This window comes from Rutidosis leptorrhynchoides, chromosome 10 (assembly GCF_046630445.1).
Source record: "Rutidosis leptorrhynchoides isolate AG116_Rl617_1_P2 chromosome 10, CSIRO_AGI_Rlap_v1, whole genome shotgun sequence".
NCBI classification, from domain to species: domain Eukaryota; kingdom Viridiplantae; phylum Streptophyta; class Magnoliopsida; order Asterales; family Asteraceae; genus Rutidosis; species Rutidosis leptorrhynchoides.
Genome location: NC_092342.1, coordinates 321,106,212 through 321,118,850, shown reverse-complemented (window position 1 = coordinate 321,118,850; position 12,639 = coordinate 321,106,212). Strand labels below are relative to the sequence as shown.

The 12,639-nt window shown below is 35.0% G+C and overlaps 2 protein-coding genes across 2 annotated transcripts; both read left to right on the top strand.

Annotated features, from left to right (window-relative positions):
* Nucleotides 1-1,437: 1,437 nt before the first annotated feature.
* LOC139873115 (thioredoxin-like protein YLS8) lies at nt 1,438-3,398 on the top strand. Its single transcript, XM_071861049.1, has 2 exons — nt 1,438-1,563; nt 3,045-3,398. Exons 1-2 carry the CDS (start codon nt 1,444-1,446, stop codon nt 3,351-3,353), a joined length of 429 nt encoding a protein of 142 aa, XP_071717150.1. The 5' UTR covers nt 1,438-1,443; the 3' UTR covers nt 3,354-3,398.
* Nucleotides 3,399-5,949: 2,551 nt separating this feature from the next.
* Nucleotides 5,950-8,126, top strand: LOC139873434 (mediator of RNA polymerase II transcription subunit 9-like). The gene is made up of 5 exons (XM_071861362.1): nt 5,950-6,311; nt 6,399-6,461; nt 6,552-6,632; nt 7,663-7,721; nt 7,816-8,126. The coding sequence occupies exons 1-5, from the start codon at nt 6,045-6,047 to the stop codon at nt 7,871-7,873; spliced, it is 528 nt and encodes a 175-aa protein (XP_071717463.1). The 5' UTR covers nt 5,950-6,044; the 3' UTR covers nt 7,874-8,126.
* Nucleotides 8,127-12,639: the final 4,513 nt, after the last annotated feature.

Sequence of the window (12,639 nt, the reverse complement as noted above, 5' to 3'; positions counted from 1 at the left end):
AATGATAACTATAATAATAATAATAATAATAACTAATAATATTTACATTACAACTAGATTATAATTTTTACTTATTTTTATAATAGTATTTATAACTATGTCAATAATAATGATAATAATATTAATAATACTAATATTGACATTAATATTAATAATAATGAAAGTAGTAACAATAATATTAGTGTTAATACAATAACTATATTTTAACTTGTAATAATATATTATTTCATATAATATTTCAAATTACTATATATATCTATACATAGAAATATATATGTATCTATTAACAATTAGTTGTTCGTGAATCGTCGGAAATAGTCACAGGTTAACTGAATCTATAAAAGTAGTTCAAATATTTTTTAGACTCAACATTACAGGCTTTGTTTATCGTGTCGAAATCATAATAAGATTAAGTTTAAATTTGACCGGAAATTTCCGGGTCGTCACACTCATAGCCTAAACAAAAACCCGAACAATAAAAGTAACAAACGCAACATAAAGAAGGAAATAAAAAACCGACAACAAACAATATCAAAAGAACCTAACGAAGACAAACTCAAATACCCTTCACATATTTTATGAACCACCTCATTTCTTCACCTTAAACCGACTTCTTCTTCGGAGTCTTTTTAGGTTTGGTCGGAACTTTTGGTGGAACACTTAGGTGTGTTAGTTTACCTCTTAATTGAACACTTAAGGTGCGTCTAATCTCTAAATGACAGATGTTGCTTGATGGTTAAGCATTCAGTGTTGAACCATTCAAAGTTAGACAATTCAGAGCTGAAATTATCTCTTAACTATTAAACACTTAATTTTTATGTAATATTTTCTCTAAAGTATATTACGGAGTAATATATTAAGAACACTTTATTAAACAATATATTGTAGTTTTTATTCATGTAAATAATTAATAAAGTAATTTTACATCATTTAAAATATTCGTTCAAAATGATTATCTAACGTAATGAGATAGAGAGATGTCATGTGTTCGATCATTGGAGATGACATGATTTTCTTTAAAACAACTGAACACCAATAATAGTGATATATATTGACTCTATAGGGAGGTTTACCGGATTCGTTACGGACCTCTACTCATGAACACTACCCGAATAGATGTGTTTCCGGGTACCGTCAATCGGGTTTGAGTTTTCGCCCGAATGTGTGTGATACGTGCAAATGCTAAAAGTCGTTGAAATAAATGATCTACTGATGTAAATCGTTTAAAAAAAAAATTCATTCAAAATCTTTAAAAATTTGAATCATTCAAATTATTATTAATCTCTAAATCATTCAGTTTTATTTATCAAAAGTACAATTATCTATTTACCGATATTCGGAGTAGTAGTTAATAAGAAATTGACTCTGTTTAGATTTTTGGTTATTTAAAACCACTACGGTAGTTCCCTAGAAGCAGAGCAACTCCCTGTACGAACGAAAACGATGTCGTATTTGCTACCACACTTGCACTCCGGCTGGGCCGTCGATCAAGCGATTCTCGCCGAGGAAGAACGTCTGGTCGTCATCCGATTCGGTCATGATTGGGACGAAACTTGTATGCAGGTACGCATCAAAACTCGAATTTATTTATTTATTTTTGTGTTTTTTCCAAACCACGATTTGATTGTTTTTATCAGTTTCCCCGTTACTGTTATAATTGAATATTTATGCCGAATCTGTGGTATTAGGTTTTGGGATATAGGATTAGTGTCTGTGTATATCTGTGTATTATTTGGGATTTAGGGTTTGGACCCGGGCATTCCCTCTATATAAACATGTACTGTATTGTTTATGTGTGAATCTACGTGGTTTTGTTAATCTGGAAATTAAAGTGTACATTCTATAAACATCTTTTTTTGGACATCAGTTTGGGATGTCAGAAGACTAAACCACCCATGCGCTCATCTCCTGTAGTTGCATAACCCACCCCTAACTACTGCTCTGGAGGAAACACGGACCAATCCGAGGGCATGGCCGGTAAAAACCCCCTCCCGGCTGCCCCCGCACTAAGCGAAAGGCGATCCGGGTGGATACTTCAGGCCAGAGATAACATTGAGTGCAATGTTGCAGCCCAGCTGAGTCGAACTCCTGACCTCTCGCTAAGAGAGGAAGGCCACTACCAGTTGAGCTACAACTCAATATTACATTCTATAAACATCTTATCTTAAATCATGAATGATGTATTAGTTCAGATGAATGATGTATTAGCTCGGAAAATGCAAAAAACTTAAAACAGTGGAGGTTAGATTTAATAAATGTGGAGATTTGGGCTAATTGTGCAGGTTGAGTAACAAACTAACAGGTCAAATTGGTTTTGCGACAACTTTGGTAATTTCCGGTATGCTTTGGGTCGGCCTGCAACTGTCTTTATCTAAATTTATGCAGTAAACATACTTTCGGTAACCATTGATGCGTTTGTCTCGTTAGAGATGAAATACAAATATACAATCCAAATCGATTCACTAACGCAATTGTATTGTAAGTTTGGGTTCTCCAGAAACAGTATTTGTTTATGATCTATAAAATTGTTTAGAACAAAACATATTATTTCACCAAACGTATCAAAATGGATCTATGACGCTTTATGCATTGGAAGCAGTGGCGGAACCAGAATTTTTCACCGGGCCGAAAAGTTTTTTAAAAGCGTAGCAAATTTTTTTTTTGGGCAAAATATGAAGGCTTTTTGGGCAAAATATGGGTTTTATTTGCAAAATGTGGTGGGTTTTGGGCAAAATATGGATGCTTTTGGGGCAAAATATGGAGACTTTTGGGCAAAAAAAAAAAATAATCCACCGGGGGCAAATTAAAAATCCAAAATTTTTACACTAAAAATTTCAAATCCACTGCCCCCCCCTTTCTCCCTCCCCTCCCCTCTCTGATTGGAAGTACGATTCAAGTGACTTATGAACCATTATCGTTTTAGCTTTTCTGTTGATTATATTCATTTGACCCGTTAGAGATAAAAGATAATTCGAGTCGACCCAATATCATTGTGCATAATTTGCCTTGTTACTTTAGTTACTGAAATCTGATGGTTTGGGCAGATGGATGAAGTGCTTTCTTCAGTGGCGGATACTTTAAAGAACTTTGCTGTGATATACTTGGTTGACATAACTGAAGTGCCTGATTTCAATACAATGTATGAGCTTTATGACCCTTCAACTGTTATGTTCTTCTTCAGGAACAAACACATCATGATTGATCTTGGTACTGGTAATAACAACAAGATCAATTGGGCAATGAAGGACAAACAGGAATTCATTGACATTGTTGAGACTGTGTATCGTGGAGCAAGGAAAGGCCGTGGTCTGGTCATTGCACCTAAAGACTACTCAACCAAGTATCGTTATTAAATATGTTCACTGGTTATTGCTATATGGCTAAAGGACCATGTATTGTAATCGAAACATAAGTAACCTGTTGTTTGTTGAGACTGATGTGTGATCTTCTGGAATATATGATTTGAGACCATAAAGTTCTTTACTTTAAGTAAAGCTTTTGTTATTTAGTTAGGGAGGACCGTGTGTTCTCATTATTTCAAGCGGATTAAGACCAAGACTGCTCCAAACCGTGCTTGTGATATCACGGGTGGTTTATGCACTTTTTGGCCAAAAAGTGCAAACTGACTGTGATTTGGTAGTGTCAGTTTTTGACATTTTATAACCGTTGTGTTGGTTTTTTGTGTCAAATATTGGGTAGGGTGATGTGGTAAAATCTGATTGGAAATTGGGTGAGAAAAAATAAATTATAATAAAAATATATATATTTATTAAATCAGGAAAAAAATTGATTGGTTGAAGGCAAAAGTGACATTGTTTTTTTTCGTCCATGGCCCAACTAACAACCTAAATTGACGAAAATTGACGCCCCGTTAAAATCCGCAGGCCTTTCTCAAAATGAGCAAAATTACTTCTTTTGCCAAGGTTGTCACGTTAATTGATTCCCTAATGGTAAGACAATCACATCAGTGCAGTTTGAATATATATCACTGACGTTTGAACTGTTAGGTTTCTTAACAAGTGTATGTCTTCGATTGTTGGTTGAATGATGTAATAAAAAACAAATGTGTAAAATTAGATTATGGGCTTTAATACTCACCAAAAACGGACTAATTAGAAAGTGTCCCAACGAACCAACCGATGCTTCGATTTGCATCTATTACATTACCAACGTACCAACCAATGCTTCAATCTACACATATTACGGAGTACCTTATTACATTAACTTCATAATGAAAGCTTCAATTTTTTCATAATGAGAAAGCTTCAATCTTTTGAGTAAACTGTAAACCTAAGTTGGTCAAATCCATGAAAACGGAAATTGGGCCAAAAACAGAAGTTTTAAATATACCGGATGATCATTTTAGGCAATGTTCCCGAGTTCTTCATTAAAGAAGATAAACAAAGTGAAGAAATCATCCATTGCTTCCTACCTTTTTCTCCTACCAAAACTCAAAAATACTATTTTTTTATTTTTCGGTTGTTTCCTTTCATTCCAAAATAGAAATGTGGACATACGCTATTCTATAATTGAAAAGCAGTTTTTATTTTTTTGCGAAAAAACGTAATAACATTACACACACTCTGAAGATCAACAAGTACAATCGATACATAAGCAATCCAACAAACGAACACTAGCCAACGAACTAACTTAAACAAAAGGATTCACCATAAGGGTGAACACGCAATTGACTAGGAAAATAAATTTAACTAGGAAAACCTAAAGAACGATTATACTAAAGTCATTCTAAGGGCTTAAAAGCCAACATGAAAAATGTCGGAGGCCCTAAGCTTGCAGAAATCAGGAACAAACAGGAAGACGAGCAGGAGAACACCGGTCGTCATCACAACAAAACCACCGGCAGGCTGCCGCAAAGATAACCAGCAAAAAGCTCCGACCACCATTCAAAACCATAACAACGCCAACTGGCAAGACCTGAGGCGAGAGAACGACACAACAAGATCCGGCAATAATGTGAACCAAGCCTCCGTATTTTTGCTCCATCCGTGGAGCGGAGTCGAGCATACATACGACGATCTTCATGTGTGAATCAAAAGAGGAAAGAAAGGGCGGTAGATGATAATGAGAACCGTACACCAAGTCACCAACCTGCAAAAGAAACTAGAAAAACAGCTGGTTTTAATTTTGCGAAGTGATTTAATGCTCAAAGTATATATTATCTATTATATAACTTTTCAAGGTTCACCGCTTTTAATTGGTGCAGGCTCTAATGAGGTGTCTTTGGGTTTTGTGGATTTGATTGAATCGATTTCAAGTCGACGTCTTGAGTCTCACGATGCGGTCGTTGGGGTGGGCAAATGAATATGCTATTGATCCTAATCTAAATGTCATCGTTCATTTAGAAAGGGATGGGACTTTGGATGGCAAGGTTATAACATCTAATGAGAGGGTGGCTAGTGATGGTCTCGGGTCGACTACGAGTTGTAAAAATACAACACGGAAGTGCGTTTCGTTTAATTTACAGGATACAACAGAAGAGATAGGAGTCGATCATCTACGTGTTGAATGAAAGCGCCTTAATCTCGCGCCCGTACCTAAGCCGAGGAAGGGTAGAACCAAAGGGGAAAAGGTGCAAGGTGCCGAATTAGATGGGTTCAATGTTGAGGGTATGTGATTTCTTTTTTGGTGGCGGTTGTTGTGAGTTTGATAGTTGCTTTTTGGGTGGGTTTTCTTTCGATTCTTTGTTTGGGAGGTAGATAGTCGGGCATCGATATTGATGTCCCACACTATACTTTTCTTCGTTTCTTGGCGTTTGTTGGCTTAGCCTTTTGTTAGTCGTGCTGTTTAGTTCTTTGAGTTTAGACGTTGGTTTCGGTGGTTCGTAATACTCTGTATGTTTTTCATGTTATATAAAGTTTTCGTTATTTTTGTCAAAAAAAAAATAATAATAAAAAATAAAAATTAAATAACTTTTTCAATTCTGTCAAAACAATAACACCGGTTTTCTTCCTCCATTCTCTGTCACAAGAAGATACAAACCCTAGATTCTAAATTGCAAAATTTGCATCAGCAAGTGTTTAAACATGGATCAATTTGGAAGTGGAAACTGGAACATGATCCCCACCATCAGCAACCCCACAACACCTTCATCCAGTCAAGACCACTTATATCTCCAACAACAACAACAACAATTTCAGCAACAGCACCAATTTCAACAACAACAACAACAACAATTTCAATTACAACAACAACAACAACAGCAGCGCTATCAGATACCTCAACAACCACAGCCGCCACCACCACAACCACAACCTTCACAATCACTCGCTTCACACTTTCATCTACAGAACGTATTTAACCCTAACCCTAATTTTAATTATTTTCGTAATTTATCGATTATTGTTTAATGTCTATTATCCTTTTTATATTTTGTTTAGTTGGTGGAGAATTTAGCTGATGCAATTGAGACTGGAACTCGAGATCAGCATTTTGACACACTGGTCAGCTTTTCTAATAAAACTGACCTTTTATTTTTGTTTTTATGCAAATTATATGAAAATTAAATGTAAAATTACATGAAAATTATGAAGGTTACTGAATTGAGCAGCCACTTTGAAAAATGCCAGCAGCTATTGAACACTATATCAGGATCTATTGCCTCGAAAGCTGCGGTACGTCTGTTGCGAATACAATTACTTAAGATGTTTACTTGTTCTTGTTCCTTCTGTTGTATGCAAAATTAGATTGATAAAATTTGAACCGAAATTGTATGCAGAATTTGATTAATAGAAGTTGAACCGAAACAAGTTAGATAGCCCGTAAATATAAAGATGCGTGCTTTAAGAGAAAGCTAACTAGGCATGTCGTGACTCCTTTACTAAGGATGGTATTATACATAAAAATGTACTGTGTTTGTTTACCTCTTAATGGAATGGTTCAGCGCTGAACCATTCAGCATTTAGTGCGTTTGTCTCTGACATTTGAATGACAGATGATGCTGAATGGTTCAGATATTCAGTGCTGAACCATTCAGAGCTGAGATAGTCTACTAACCATTAAGCACATAAATTTTATATAATATCCTCTTAAAATTATATCAGAAACACCTATTAAACAACTATATTCTAGTTATTATTCATATTCATATAAATATTAATAAGGTAATTTTACATCATTAACATTGCTCATTCAAAATGATTATCAAACAGCTTATAGTCATTCAGAACCTTTGAATCATTCAGATTATGAATCATTCAGCGCTTAACCATTCAGTTTTATCAAACACACCCTAAGTTCTAAAATTAGACTTAGATTGACAAACATGTCGTTGGTATTGAAATTCCTTAACTAAGGTAATACGTTATTCATTAGAGTTCAGCTATAATGGTTAAGAAATTTATAATTTTGTGAAAAGCTGAAAATGGAGCTGTAAATGAAAAGCTCAAAATTGGTCAATGCCAAACTTGGTCAACGTCCGATTACTCCACGAGTTGCTGAGTACTCCCTAATAATTCTCGACCGAGTGAGTTTTGAAACCTTGACTCCAAGCGAACCACAATTGTTTTTTTATTTGACATTATTACGATCGTCTTCCAATTATATCAATACCAAAATGAGACAAAATGTTTATAATTCGTTTTTTGCCATTTTAAAATATTTTATTGAAAGAGTTACGAATTTGTTCCTTGGGATTGTTTGTAGACTGTGGAGGGACAAAAGCACAAAGTTGAAGAAGCTGAACAAATGCTAGACCAAAGAAGGTACAGGGTGTTCAATGTATAGTACTATTTCTTATGTAATTATAAGACTAATTAATTAATCTTACTAATGGATCCCTACTTTATGCGACTATAGGGACCTGATCACAAAGTACCGAAATTCTCTTGAAGAACTTGCAAAGCCTGATCTTTAAGTGATTATCTTGAAATGTGGACGTAAATACATTTAGTACGTTCTTATATTTTCTTTGAATTGAATGTAACTCTTGCATTCACTCTGGTAATATGTTTTTCCAATAACATAGTTTTTGTATGTCGTTTATTGACACATTTCTTTTGGGAAGTTGCTCTTTTGTCTGGTTTGCTTGAACAACGACATCAAAAGATATAATCTTTATTATAAATCCCCAAGAATCAGTCTCAAAATTGAAATTGATTATAGTTGTAATCGAGTTAAAGTGCTGAATCGTGTAGTAAGCATGAGGCTAGAGTTTAGCGCTTAGTTAGGACCTAAATAATTGGTTGTTGGACATGTTCTTGGTCGCATGCCCATTTATGTGGGGCATTGTCATGAGCAATTGATAGTTGAAGTTGAAGCATGCTAATAGATTATAGATAAAACTAAAACTAAATAGTAATGATACGCATATTCGCATGCCTATGCGGAATACGCATCCAAGTCCTAACCTGCATACTAGATGCCACCATCCACGTACGCTGTGAATAAAATCAAGGGTATAGCCGCGCTCCATATGCGCCTATACCAATGGATGCGGTCCTTTAACGACTTGGTCAAATAGTTTACCTTGCATGCTAAGCTAAACGATAAGACCAACCTTATTCGGTTTCCTTAAATAACGCATGTTAATTAGGAAAGGATATCACGATTATACAGGGATAGAATCCTATTCAAACATTAATCAAACCCTAATCATTAGCCTATAAATATATGGCTCTAAAACCCTAAGAGGTACACGTTACATTCTACGTAGCATAAAGCATACTCTTACGTACTTCATACGTACGATCTACATCACCGTTCAAGACTTTCAGGTAAGTTCATTGAACCATGAATCCTTCATGTCTTGGGGTCACTCAACCTTGTATGCTAGATTGTTGGTGGACTCGCGATCGGCCACCCCACCGGAATCATGCTGGCTCCGGTGCGGGTTATCCGCGACTATCGTCGGAGGTTCGAATATCGTTTGTCCTTAAACCTTAGTTATTGCACTCAAGCGTAGGTTCACTCTAACCATGTGAAAACAGGCTTGATCAAATGGGCTTGTTATCAAGTGTCTTCTTACCTTTGTAGACTTATATTTATATATACAGCAGATTTAATTCACTTACTTTTTCTAACTAGTTTTTTTAAACTGTACCAAATGAATGCATTTCCTGCACGATTATATGGAAGCTGATGTGACCAGTGGCGGAAGCAGGAAATTTTTTCACCGGGGGCGAATTTTTTTTTTTAGAGCGTAGCAATTTTTTTGGACAAAATATGGAGATTTTTGAGCAAAATTTGGAGGTTTTTGAGCAAAATTTGGAGGGTTTTTTGGCAAAATTTAGAGGTTTTGGGGCAAAATATGGAGGCTTTTGGGGCAAATTATGGGAGAGTTATGGGCAAAATAAAAAATCCACCGGAGGCAAAATCGAAAAAACCAAAAGTTTTACACTAAAAATTGCGAATCCACTGGGGGCGGCTGCCCCCCTCTGCCCCTTAATATTACCGCCCCTGGATGTGACCCGCTAGTGTTACTGATAACAAGTGTAAAGAAACTGTTAACGCTTATACTCAAATGCAGAAAGTTTTTTTTTTCTTTCTTTTGTTGTTTTTTTTTGGTAACCTGGGTATCCAACATTTTTTTAACTGACTAATCCCAGGGCGACTACCCGCTTTGCGAGTAGCCCGGAGTCATTGCAGGCGAACCTCCGTGGCCATGAGGGAGAATAACTTTGTAGGTACAAGGAATCGAACCCTTGACCTCCACAGTTGAATAATTTAGTTTCCCTTTAGTAATTACTGCGTGTACTCTGATGGGTGATGTTAAGTTATGCTCTTTGATACTTTGTGATGCTATATTATCACGGCTTAAAGATAACAATCATCTTGTTCATCTTGCTAACGAATTGTTAGCATCGTCATATGGGTATGTTAGGCGTACAGGGTCGGCCACCAAGTGTTTCATCAGTGTTTGATGAAATGTTTGTGAGAAATTAGGTTTCACTTGGGATACAACCATTTCTGATTTGCCACAAATTGTGATCGCGAGGGTGCTTTCTCGAAGATTAAGAGGTTGAAACTTGGAAGTCGATGAATGTGAGCCAAACTTTGTGAGGTGGACGTCTTTGATGTCTTCTTATTCTAGGTGTGGTCATATTTGGGAGGCGTCAATATTGTTTGATGTGATTATAAGGAATTGTGTTGGTGTTTGGAATCGCTAAAAAAAACTGTATCCATAATATTCTCTTAAAACGATATTTGCATGTACCAATCACATGATGAGACAAAAAAATATTATGTAAACTAAAAATAGTAATTATTGGTTTATTTATTTGTTTACATCATGGAATTACTTTTTATAAATTTTTGGTGACCTCGTAAAAAAATACTACTACTCTAACCACCTAAAACATCTATCATGTACTCCGTATTTTTTAATCACATAAGTGCTTTAAAGTATAGTATACTACAATACTCTAACAAATATTTAACGGTGTATGCTAAAAAATAATGATGGTATAAATTACCTTTACCTCTCGTTTTATAAATCATAGTCCAAAAGAATATAGGAGAGACCTAACGCATTTCCCACATTAAAGAATAAAATAAAATCCACGTAAGCATTAGCCCGTAAGTTACCACCCCAATTCAACTAATTTGAGCGCCAAAACCACCATAATCACCCCCAAAAGGCCAAAACCCACCATACTCATCACCAAAACCACCATAATTACCACCATAACCACCGTAATCACTCCGATTACAATAAACACATCAGCTCCACCTCTCATATGATTTTTTCCAGTTTCTTTAAGCAACCCAAACTAGAAAATCACAATTTTTCATTTCTTAAAGAACAAGAATCAAAACCATGAACAATTCATGTGCAGCGTGCCGTTACCGTCGTAAAAAATGTGCCCCAAATTGCATTCTTAAACCGTACTTTCCATATGATCAAACTCACCGCCAAAAATTCCAAAACGCTCATAAACTTTTCGGTGTAAATCGCATGAGTAACTTACTTCACAGCCTTAATGATCAAGCACAAAAAGATGATGCAGTACGATCCATCATTTACGAAGCAGAGGCTCGTGCCAGAGACCCTGTTGGTGGTTGTTACCGTTGATGAAAAATCTTGTGTACTTTTACCAAAACAGATTAACGCAGCGGATAGTTAAAATAATAATCTTTTAATATTTTATGAACTAAATTTAACAAGATTAAATTTTCACTTATTTAATGAAACATGCACACGATTAATATTTCCCAGTGATCCAGTTACACCACTAATAATTGTCAAAATATGTAATTCACAAAGTGAATAAACGATATACCTTTCTTGAAGAAACTGATTGAGATGGAGAGAAACTTACGATCAAAAGTATGATCGTCTCTTTGGATAGTCCACACTACACTTCAAACAACGTCAATGGATGCTAGTCCAAACCCAAGTAATAATTAATCAACCTTTGATTAATATTATGAACCAAAATATGTAATATGTGTTTTCTTTTTAGTTCATCGAAAAGCATTAGGATGATTGATTAATTACTCCGTAATATGGTACATATTTTATTTTTATTATTTCACCCGTGAACTCAAATTACGAATATATCATAAAGTCGTATTTAACAAATATTTCAGGGGTATGTTATGTAACTTATATTTAATAATTTCTATCATGTCACTTTCATGCGAATAGTAAATTAATTAATTTCGATTCATTTACTATTCATATGAATAGTAAATGAATTAATTTCGATTTACTATTTTGTTACTTGAGTAATATATATACATCATATATATATATATATTTTATTTGACGTCTCGGTGTATATGTGTGTGACCCCGAAGGCTTAAATAATGTTGGCCATATAGTTATATGTTGTACCTTGCACATTAATCCTACAGACTCCCACTTGTGCATGGCACAACATCAAGTAACTATACAAACAATGGTAAGCGTCTAGCAACACGTCATTGTCCCCAAATTCATGTGAGGGTAGTTTCTCGAAAATGTTTATGGTAAGTGTTAAATGTCATTCGTCCTTTTGTTTCAGATAACTTTAGTTAAACTTGAGATATGGATCATCGGTCATTCTCATTTGTTTAACAATTTTGTTTCTCGATCTTAGAACTGAATTAGATCACCAAATTAATTAAGTATCATCTTAATTAAATCTGGGTGCGGCCACACAAATATCTTATTCATTTATCGAGGAGCTCAAAAGTATCTAACTCCAAACATTTCGGAGGAACAAATCCTATATTGCATACACGTGTCTATCACGAGCTTTACATTATACCCAATAATGGCCTTTATAACAGCCTTATTCAGGACAGCGTTTAACCATATCAAAGTACAATGCTACACTCATCAAGATGGGCGTGCATCTCAAGTCTAAGGACACAAAGACATAATTACTAAAAGATTCACTACTGACTACGATCCATGTAGTGACATCTCATGGTTGGGTCATTCCAATATTCATCATCAATGAATACATATGAAATTTGGTCTCAACAAGTTAACTATTTATCATCAATAAATATAACCAAAACTTCATATTAATATTAATTCATGTTATTCCCATAACATGATTGATTATGGAGATTTTGAATAATCAACAATTACTCATGGATTAAACATGCTAATATAGAACACAATGATATATATGAAAACGATCATACCATCAATATATCAATTCATTATGATAAAACTGTTTAATGTTCCAA